The sequence below is a fragment of the Magnolia sinica genome, chromosome 4 (genome assembly GCF_029962835.1).
Source record: "Magnolia sinica isolate HGM2019 chromosome 4, MsV1, whole genome shotgun sequence".
Taxonomy (NCBI): domain Eukaryota; kingdom Viridiplantae; phylum Streptophyta; class Magnoliopsida; order Magnoliales; family Magnoliaceae; genus Magnolia; species Magnolia sinica.
The window spans coordinates 3,859,927-3,870,385 of record NC_080576.1 but is presented as its reverse complement, the minus strand read 5'-3'; the positions used below and the strand labels follow the sequence as shown (position 1 = coordinate 3,870,385).

The 10,459-nt window shown below is 39.5% G+C and overlaps 1 protein-coding gene across 1 annotated transcript; it reads right to left on the bottom strand.

Annotated features, from left to right (window-relative positions):
* Positions 1 to 725: 725 nt before the first annotated feature.
* LOC131242188 (uncharacterized) lies at positions 726 to 10,202 on the bottom strand. The gene is made up of 7 exons (XM_058240668.1): positions 9,990 to 10,202; positions 7,232 to 8,979; positions 6,037 to 6,092; positions 5,657 to 5,890; positions 3,857 to 4,148; positions 2,321 to 2,517; positions 726 to 1,218 (listed from the first exon to the last, which is right to left on the bottom strand). Exons 2-7 carry the CDS (start codon positions 8,855 to 8,857, stop codon positions 1,065 to 1,067), a joined length of 2,559 nt encoding a protein of 852 aa, XP_058096651.1. The 5' UTR covers positions 8,858 to 8,979; positions 9,990 to 10,202; the 3' UTR covers positions 726 to 1,064.
* Positions 10,203 to 10,459: the final 257 nt, after the last annotated feature.

Here is a 10,459-nt window from a genome sequence, read left to right as displayed (position 1 = left end):
ATATTCTCCCACCTTTTCGCAGCGTTTGACAGATAAATGGCCTTACTTTTGAGTTAAAACTCTGGTCAGTTGTATAAGGAAATGGCTATTTTGCCCCAACTCTACTGCCCTCTCTAACTTCCATCAACCTTTCCTTTCATACAACATTCAATCAGCCCCTCTCTCATCCGCTATACTTCTCTCTTGCGCCATCTCTCGCCTCTGTCCATTTGATCCATGTGAATAACAAGCGCGCACTCTCACACACATACACTTGTGGGTAATGATGGGTTTTAGTTTTTAGTTGAGGACGATAGGGCACTTATCTCTTTTCTTAAAATACTTAACGGTATCACTATTTTTCGTTGGAAAAAAATAAATTAACCCAATGCTTTCTTTGCGCGTATACAGGAGAAGGGACGAGGATTATTATTATTTTTTTTCTATGGAAAAGGACGGGGTTATTTCTCTCCTGCTTGTAAGATGGGCTGGGAGAGATGCAGCGTGCGTGAGTAATCCAGGGTTTAATCCTGGCAGTGTCACCTTCAAAAAAACAAAAAAAAAAGAAGGCAAGGGGGTTACTAGTAAAAAAGAACAGTTGGCCATGCAAGTGACTTGGTTTGAGTCACAACTAGTCATGTTGAGTCAACTTGACCGGTGATGTTGTCTGTCATGGCAGAGTTCCAATCAAGTCATCGAGCACCTTCAATGGCAGCAATCCTTTAAAAAAAAAAAAAGAAAAATCAAGAAATAAAAGAATTCTTCATTTATCCACTAAAAGGTGTTGCTATGATGAACGACCAAACAGTTCTCAAACAAGCATGTTTCTTTTGCTTTTGAGTTTGTAGATGCATGAAGCTTACTGAATCAGTTAGCTTCACTATCATAGTCCTGAATTTTCCTTCATATGACAGTTTCTATTAAAGGTGGCACAAAGCTATAGTTTTCTCTTCTTCAATGCCTGATTATAATGAAAAAAAAAAAAAAACAGAAGAAGAAAAGAAAGAAGGGCTGGGAAAGGAGATCTGTACTCAATCGTGCTCTGGCATATGAATTCAAAGAGGGAAAGAAAACTGAAATCATTCCTAACAGTTGAGGCTCCAGTCGTAAGGCTGATATGTCACCTTCAACTGAGCATTCGCAAGCAGCTCCAGCAACCCCTCCGACTTAGCTGGCTCCAGGTAGTTTGCCACATGCTTCATTACCTCTGCTTCGTTCTTTCCGAAATCTGCACTATACCTGGAAAGGGGAAGAATAGATACTGGGTAAGACACAAATCACTAGCCAGCACGCGCGTGCACACACACACACACACACACACATATTAATAGAGATAAATAGCTTGAGTTTGGATGGTCACAGAATCTCCAGCAGGCCCACATTTTTCGTGAGAACGGATGAGTCTCATCTCCATTGAAATTTCAGGTTGAAGGAGATTATGGGAAATTGCATTACACGGGATCCTGTTTTGCTGCCTTTCCCACCGCAAGTCAATATCTGAAATGTTTTAGCTCACATTTTGGATGCAAAAGCATTGTCCTACCTGATTTTTCAGGAAATCCATGTGCACAGTTTCCATTATCAACGCCTACTAGGTTTCCAGTAATGCTGAAAAGATCCAATTATACCAAAGACTGATGGCAACAACATATTACGTCACTTAAAACCATATGCATGTCAAAATTAGTTGGCGTCTTTACTTTGAAAGACGAGGCTTGTGGCATGAAATGAGAGGTCATTTGCTGCTTAAGATTGCCACAATGGGAAGTTATGAGCTGAATGGCTTGAAAGTTTATGATAATTATTGGGTGCTCGCAAACTTTGCACCCTGTACTCTGGTTTTCAGTTCTGACCAGTGGGACCCATGGTTCAGAGATCCAGACCATTGGTTTCCTGGGGTCCACTGTGGATGGACTATGCTCTGAAATCTACTGGATGGGTCCATCCTAACCTTTATATTTGTGGCCTACAGAAGGTTGAAAAGAGAGAAATGGCCCATACCAAAAAAAGGTCCAAGGTTGGTACCTAATGGCTACAACCTCCCAATCTAGGAGATATTTAGGCCATTGTCCATTCAAGGGGGAACAAAACCAACCAGTAGTCTTGATTACTGAGTAATTGGCCCTTGTCAGGACTGAAAATCCAATTATACTGTGCAAAGTGTCAGCGTCGATCCCATAGTACCTCAAAGATGATTATCTAGAGCCTCAGTTTTCAGGGCTTGCAAGTATTATGTATACTTGTTGTGGAAGATTTTCACCTTTTTCTCCTGCAAAGGCAGGTTTCGCTACATACAGTGAGAAAATTTAGCGGCATTTATGGCTTTTGCAGGACATCCTACCATTTGAGAATCTTATTGACTGATGCTGCCTTAGCCTCCATATCAACAACAAATCCCCCATTCCTTAGGAAATCACGTGCCGCCTCCATCAGCTCCTTATCAATATTTCCTGGTGAGTAGCACCGGAGTGCAGGCCCAGATCTGGTCCCACAGACCAGTGCAAAGTGAATCAGGGGTTCCGTGTAGGGAAGAGCAATCTGATTCAACAAAACCAGACAAGGAGTAAGAGAGAGAAGGCCAAACTATAGAAGATGCTAATTCAAATAATGCCTGGAACCACATTTATCATTGAAGTAACAGACAACTCAAGATGCTAACAAGTGGACACCATTAGAAGCCGAACCATGGAGAATTTATTTATTTATTTATTTATTTTTTTAACGCACACCATCCCCCCCCCCCCCCCCCCCCCACACACACACACACAGAGGCCGTAGTGGGATTTCACCACCTATGGATACTCGAACCCATGACCGGGTGTTGAAACTCCTCAGAGTCTACCACTGGAGCAAGAGTAAGGATCCAACCATGGAGAATTTTATTCAACATGAATCAGAGAAGAGTTTCATTGAAGGTCTCAATCATGTCTCAGGTACTCTATGCCCCTCTAGTGTTATTCTTGTACTTCTGGTTGAGTTTCACCAATAAAACCTTTTCTCAATTACGAAAATATGCAAATTTTGACTGAAATTATCCAGAATTTGTACAGATTTCTTTTGATTGGTGACATCGCAAAATAAGACAGCCTCATGAGAGATGCTTATGCACAACCAGTTGGACTGCTAATTTACTATCCAACCAGTGGATAATTACCATCACATCATGTGTATGCGACATCCAACTTGTCCAAAAGGTTGGCTCCAATGTGAGGATCACCTAATGCGAAAATCAGCCCGATCCACTCATCAGGTGGCCGGCCATACCTGTAAATTTTATTATATCAGCAGCTATGCATTATTTACTATGATGTGACCCACCTAGGAGTGGATCGGGCTCATTTTTTTGCACAAGTTGATCCACATGGTTGCATGCACTTGGCAGGTTGTAACCTATCAGTGGATAGACGTGAACATTTCTCCACCCTCACCTTATCCAGCTCACCAACTTTACCAGGATCAAGGCCATTAGTACACTATCCTAATCATGGGAATCAATCATGTCCATCAACAGTTCCTATAAAGCTTCCAAAACAAGTGGAAACTCCAAAAGGGATCAATCCCAACATGCCCATATATTAATTCAGGCAGGATGGAGAATAAGTGCACCTGATCGAAGGAAAACATCATCTAGTAAGTGAGAATCTTATAAATGCCAAGAACTCAACTATAGGAGCCTCGGCTAAAATCCAACATAAGGTTTATCGCCTAACATATAAAGGATGGTTTTCTCATTCCTCAGTATAACCAGAATAGTTCTTTTCAAGATTAGGGTTATTTCACTCAATTAGGACTTCGGACCCATCGAGAAAATTATCAAGCGGATTAGTATTAGGGGTACGTAAACATACTCAAGAAAAAGAAATAATGCATCTCCCACCTTCGAGCGCATGTCTCTCACGCCAAAGGGTTTGGTGAGATTGTATGGGGGTCTTTGATTGCCCCGCAGGATGCCATTCTGGATGGCCGAAAGTGAGTAGGTACACCCTCCAATAACATACTTGAAATCCCCAAGCAGCTTCCTCCGCTCCAATGCTCCGGTGGGACAGCCCCAAGTCAATATGGCATGGATGGCCATCATATTGTAAAGGTTTATGAAAAAAGCAAGTTTCTCCTCCCTTGATAAATCCTTAAGGTCCACCCTTTGAAGCTCCTCTATAATTCTCAGATACCTGTACGGAATACAGTCAATGGAACTCTAACGAAAGCTTATAAGTTATAACTAATAAAAAAAAGTTCAAAAGTCTATGGATTTCAAGAATGACAATCCATTAAGTTTTAAAGAGCTATGCTAAGGCAGCTCCCACAAGCAAAATCGGGTGTTTTCTAGAGCAAATCCTTTTTTTCATGAGCTACCTAAGCATCTCTCTCTGAGGGCCTGTTTGGTTTTCTGGCTCAAGTGTAATTACCTCGTAAATGAGTAATCATTATTTACCAAGGTAATTACCTGCATCTTTCCCAATGCTGACTTGACCAGTTACTTTTTAAGCACTTAAATCGAGGAATTTGTAAAATAAATATGGGGCCCACCATAATGTATGTGGCTCATCCACACCGCCCATTCATTATGCCAAATGAATTCAAGGCATGAGCCCAAAAATTAGGCAAATCCAAAGGTCAAGTGGACCACACCACACGAAATTATGAGAATTGAATGCCTACCATTAAAAACTTGTTGAGGCCCTTAGAAATTTTAGATCAGGCTTATATTTATATTTTTCACTTATCCATGTCCATGTGACGCTATGAACGGGTTAGATGGTGAATAAAGCTCAATGTGGGCCCAGTAAAAGAATCAACTTTCAACGGTGGACAAATTAAGTCCATTGTTTCCTTTCATGTGGGCCAATTGAACATTAGATCTTCCTAATTTTTTCGCATCAAGCCTCAAAATATTCTAATAAAACAGATGGATGACACGGATATATTATATACATTATGTTGGGGGCCCATGGATTTAAGTCAACATTTTTGGACCGGTTTTCTAGGTGAAATTACTCACTCATTTCCAAACAAGTGAAAAAAAATGTAATAATTACTTCTTTACAGCAATTTACCTGGATTATGGAAAACCAAACAGGCCCTAAGAACGAAGGAAATTCCGTAAGTTTCAGAAATGGGCATGATGCTAAATATTTTCCCAGAGATTCACAAGTAACAAAGTTGCTCAAATTGTATGAAAACTGCAAAAACAATTCTCCTAAATCAACTAAAATATAAAGAAAAAAAAAAGAATAGAAAAAGAAAAGAAAAGAGGAGAAAACAGTTTAGCCATTTGACACACGAACCAAATTAGGATTGTTACATGACAGTTTCATGAGATTTTTTGATATCCCAGACATGAGACATCTGAAGAAGTATAGATTCAAAATTGTCACATTTTCGATCTGGAAAAATAAGGTACGTGCAGAATGATCTTCCACAGAATAATATGCAAAAGCTAGGAACACTGCATTGAGATCCACAACATATTCAACATCTTATGCAACATCAGGAAAATTAAATCCTGCAGGTAGTGGTTTCAACTGCACATTTATCATTTTAAAAACCAGATTCAAAACAAAGATTAAATAGTCAGACAAGATTTATATAATGTTTACCAACGATCAAGCATCAGTCAGTTCCGAAAAGGTGATTCTTCCAATTTTTATTGTATGTACAGTGTGAGAGTACAACAAACCTTGCAAACTCCTCAGTTGCCCGAATACTTTGATAGTCAACATGTCTCCCATCATCAGACACATAAGCCTCGAACATTGCGAACATCAGAAATCTCAACCTTGATGAAATTTCTACTATAGGCTTGGGTTTCACGTCAATAGTGCCCCTTGGGATATTGTAGCATTGAGACACGACAATAGGATCATGGTCCAGGAACCGATATACATTGTTACCATCTTCAAATATGTTCTCACTGCAGCAGGGACACAATTTAAAGTAGGAAATAAGATAACAAGGACTGGCCCATCAAGAATGTGAAACCAAGACTGAAATACATCAACAAGATAGAAAAGCAGCATGCATGGATGCTGAAATGTGAAATAATTTCAGAGGACTTACTCAAGAACGTGTCTAAAGAAGAATTTGTTTGCAAGCTTTCTTCCAAGTTCCACTGCCTGAATGATAACATAAAAGAAAAAAAAAATGATTTTTGATGTGACTGGAAGACAACCCCAATAGCTGGGATCCTGGGACAAGGCTGAGATGGTTATGATTTCAGATATGATTGATCCAACAAAGAAAAGCAAGACGATAGTACTTCTCTGAAGATAAACCAGGGTCTAAAGTGGCAGATCAAATTACATAACAAAAGACAAGGAAAACTATGTTGACTGCTGACACATATTACTATGGATCAAGTTGTTTGAATTATTCAAAGGGGATCTTCTATTAACAGGCCTATTTACAAAATAACTTCAGGACTCAAAAGCAATTAACTCGCAAATAGCAATTAACTCAAAAGCAATTAACTCGCAAATAGCAATTAACTCTCAAAGAATGAAATACCACGCAGCTCCTTCAACTTTAAGACTGAACTGTGCACAGCATTTTGGAAGCATAAAAGAAGTCTGTTCAAAAAGTCTCCTCCTAGAGACCAATGCATCCAAAATGTACTTGGCACCAGCATTAATTTTCCAGGAATTGGGAAAGCTTGCAACAAACACCTCTAATGAGGGCATTTGTTTTACCATTTACTAAACAATAAAGAAAATTATCTTCAAAGGAGCATTTTCAGCCTAGTCTAGCGGAACAGAGCAACATCGATAAACAAGCTGGGTTTAGAGAATATCTGAGCTTAACATATATACTGATTTTCCAACAATGCCCTGCAACAATAATTTTTTAGGACAGGCATCTTGATTCTCTGAAGCAAAACTCTCTGCATTGACATACAACTAGTGACACAGACTTCTTTTTTCCACAGTTATGCAAGAGTACTTCAATAATTTACAATAATCAAATGAAGAAACATTTCTAAAATCACACGCAATGAAAATAATTAAAAGAAAAACAAAAGATCTGAAAAATAAGAGCACATTTTCAAAGCAGGCCCTAAGCAGCTGGTAATCAAATTGCAAGCAATTTTGTTACAATTTTGCTAGGGCTCTGGGCCTCAAGATTATTGTCAAAGTATCTAAAAACGACAGCTACATTTACAAAAGGGATCCTGATTTTCCAATACTAGAAACCTTGGCAACTTAGAATAATGAAGATACCAAATATTCAGGAACTAAAAGACGCATGGACTACCAACCTCTTCTCTTTCCAGATATTGATCCTCTGACAAGAAATCCGCAGCTTCTGACCCTAGAAAACAGTTGCTGAATCTGCGCATCTTATAGAATCTGTCCTTAACCATAATCGATTCTCTCATTTTTCTGACAATGATTGCCAACTCATCAACTGTCCCAGTGCCTGACACATCATCCTCACCAGATAATGGGGGCATAGGTGCTGAAGGTGATGGTTCATCATTGATTAGATCGTTAATCTTTCGATCAAGCTCACCAGACTCAGCCATGGCCTTAACTTCACCCAACCCTCCAATAATAAGGTCATTGAAGAACACCTTGGGAACAGCTGAAGATCCAGCGTTCTTCTCTAGCTCCACCTTTCTGCTAGGGTAGATGTCGATGTTGATCTCGATGTACTTGAGCCCTTTCAGATGCAGATATTGCCTAACCTCTCTACAATTCTGGCACCCAAGCCTTGTATACAATGTAATTCTACCTTTCATTGCAGGCACTTGTACTGAATCTTCTGCAGCAACACCAAGTCCCTGCTCGGTTTTATTTTGTAAATCTACATTCCGCGCAATCCTAATATAGCTTAAAGGATTCCACGTTGATCGTTCCCCTGTTTGCTGAGAGTCTTCTTTTGCTTTACTTCCCATGCTGGCATCCTCTTCTTCGTTGACACTCATAACTGAATTTTCATTATTATCTTGACCATCAGGAAGACTCTGCCCATCATCATCTCCTTTACCAGAAAGACGGCGAATAACGCTAGAAACCGCAACTACACTCTTCTCCCTAACAAAGTTTTTAATCGCCACAGCTTTTTCAGGCCAAGCATATCCCTGAGCCCCTGGATCAACATCCAAAGAATGGCTAGATGAACCCCCACTAGCTTCCATACCTGGTGTCTCTGTTCCATCAAAAACAGGCTCTGCCAACTCTTCACCAGGAACTTCCACTGTGATCTGTTTCCTTTCCTCTCGATTTTCTGATTCCATACCAGCAGCAAGGACCTGATTATTTGACAGTTCTCCTTGTTTCTCATGGTGATGATCTGGATTTCTCTCAGCAACATTCAGCAATTCCATTTTACTCTGTAGTTGCCCTTCGTTTTTACCTTGATTGTCTAGTGTATTGCCCGGCTTTTCTTCACTTGGTAGCCTCCATTCATTTTCCCCTTCATTTCTACTTTGATAGTTGAGTGTATTGCCCGATGACTGTTCTTCACTTGGTAGTTTCCTTTCATTTTCCCCTTCAGTTTTACTTTGATTGTCGATTGCATTGCCCGATGACTGTTCTTCGCTTGGTAGTTTCCTTTCATTTTCCCCTTCAGTTTTACTTTGATTGTTGATTGCCGATGACTGTTCTTCACTTGCTAGTTTCCTTTCATTTTCCCCTACAGTTTTACTTTGATTGTCGATTGTATTGCCCGATGACAGTTCTTCACTTGGTAGTTTCCTTTCATTTTCCACTTCAGTTTTACTTTGATTGTCGATTGTATTGCCTGATAACTTTTCTTTGCTTGGTAATTTCCCTTCATTTTCCCTTTCATTTTTACTGTGATTGTCAAGTGTATTGCCTGATGATTTTTCTTCAGTTGGTGAATTCAGTGGTTTTTTCTCAGTCGAGCATCCGTCTTCCATGGTGCCAAAGGAAATGAGAACCACAGTATTTAAGTTATAAAGACATGGCCCGTTCAAAACAAATCTGCTATAAAAGTTGTTTTCCAATTGCTTCTTCACGGAATCCTGTGAAAATGCGCAAGCTATCATTACACAAAATAGCACATGATAACTACCGTTCAAGAGTATAGAAAAAGCTCTGATGATATATCTCTGTAAATTTAAAAATACATTTCCTCAACTAAAAAAGATACAAAAACTAAATGGATCATCTAGCATAAGAAGGAACAATGTGACAATCTTTCCCACGAATGCATGCAGTGACAATGAAATGGTAAGATGCTTATAGTGGGGGTCTGCCACAAGTCACACTGCTATTTCATCATCTCAAGAGAACAAAGAACAAAGTCTCTACTGCTCAAACTTTTAGTTTTTATGCATCAAACACTCTTTGTTGTTTATTCAAGAAGCAACTCGAATCTCATAAATGTGGTAAAAAAAGGTAGAAGCTAATAAATTAACCATTCAACTAGCATCCTTAATCAATGGTTTTTATATATACCACAAATCAAATTTCTAGAAAGTAGTTTCTCATAACCTTCTACAAGTCAACATCCAAAACAATCTACACAGGGACTCTCAACCCAAAGGGGGGTGGGGTACTGGACAGCAATAGACAAAACTTCAATAATGGTGAACCACATTATGCGGGCACTTGTAAGACGTTGGAATGCTTCGAGTTCTTGTATCAAACATCTTATCACCAATATCAAAGTTCCAGTACCGACACACACCGCCAGGCCATTTTACCGCACTCATCAGATATAACAAAAACGAAATGCTACAACTTCAACGGTATATGATCATGAAGAGATACAAAATAGAATAAGATGATCGGACGATCTTAAAATTTGAAATCTGTCGAAACCTTCAAACCCTAACTGAACGCGGCAACAAGAAGATCAAAACAAAGCGATTATTACGAGACAACTACCATGAAATTCAAACCCTAGCCAAATGCAACTTCTCCTACGAAAGATCCGGAAAACGGCCAAAGATCTTCGACCTAGAGATCGAAAGAACAGTTTCCGGATCAGAGGATTCAAAATCTCACCGTAAGGATTAGAAATCGTACCCTCGGGCTTTCTCAGACGAACTCCACTAAAAGATCGAGAAATGGAGACAATCTGAGCAGATCTGAAAGGCAAATGGCGACCAAGATCGCGAATCTGATGAAAACCAGACGATGATTTGGGAAATGGAAGAGATCTTGCAGAGAAGACGGGAAAATTAGAGAAATCAAGATTAGAGTGGAGAGGGAGAGAGAGAGGGCGAGTCCGAAAGCGGGAAGTGCGCGGGATATGGAAGCTCGTGTGTAGACCGAGGATCGAATTGTTTTACATATGGCCTTCTTTCCGATAAAATTTACGAAAGTAGAAAATATTTTGATACTCTGGCAGAATGCGATGGTTCATACGCACGCACTATTAAATTTATAAATTGAATGCAAATATATAAAATTAAAAAGTATGAATACTGCAATCAACCTCATTTCAATGAATCACCAACCAAAATGTACTCTGATATGATTTCCTAGCCGGGAAATGGGGGGACATCTATTGG

Bases quoted from the DNA above. Each gene is read 5' to 3' on its own strand.
- LOC131242188 (XM_058240668.1), bottom strand. From the start codon at position 8,857: ATGGAAGACGGATGCTCGACTGAGAAAAAACCACTGAATTCACCAACT. The intron at 6,093-7,231 runs GTTGGTAGTCCA...GTTATCATTCAG, and splicing joins AATATCTGGAAAGAGAAGAG to GCAGTGGAACTTGGAAGAAA. The intron at 5,891-6,036 runs GTAAGTCCTCTG...TCCCTGCTGCAG, and splicing joins TTCTTTAGACACGTTCTTGA to TGAGAACATATTTGAAGATG.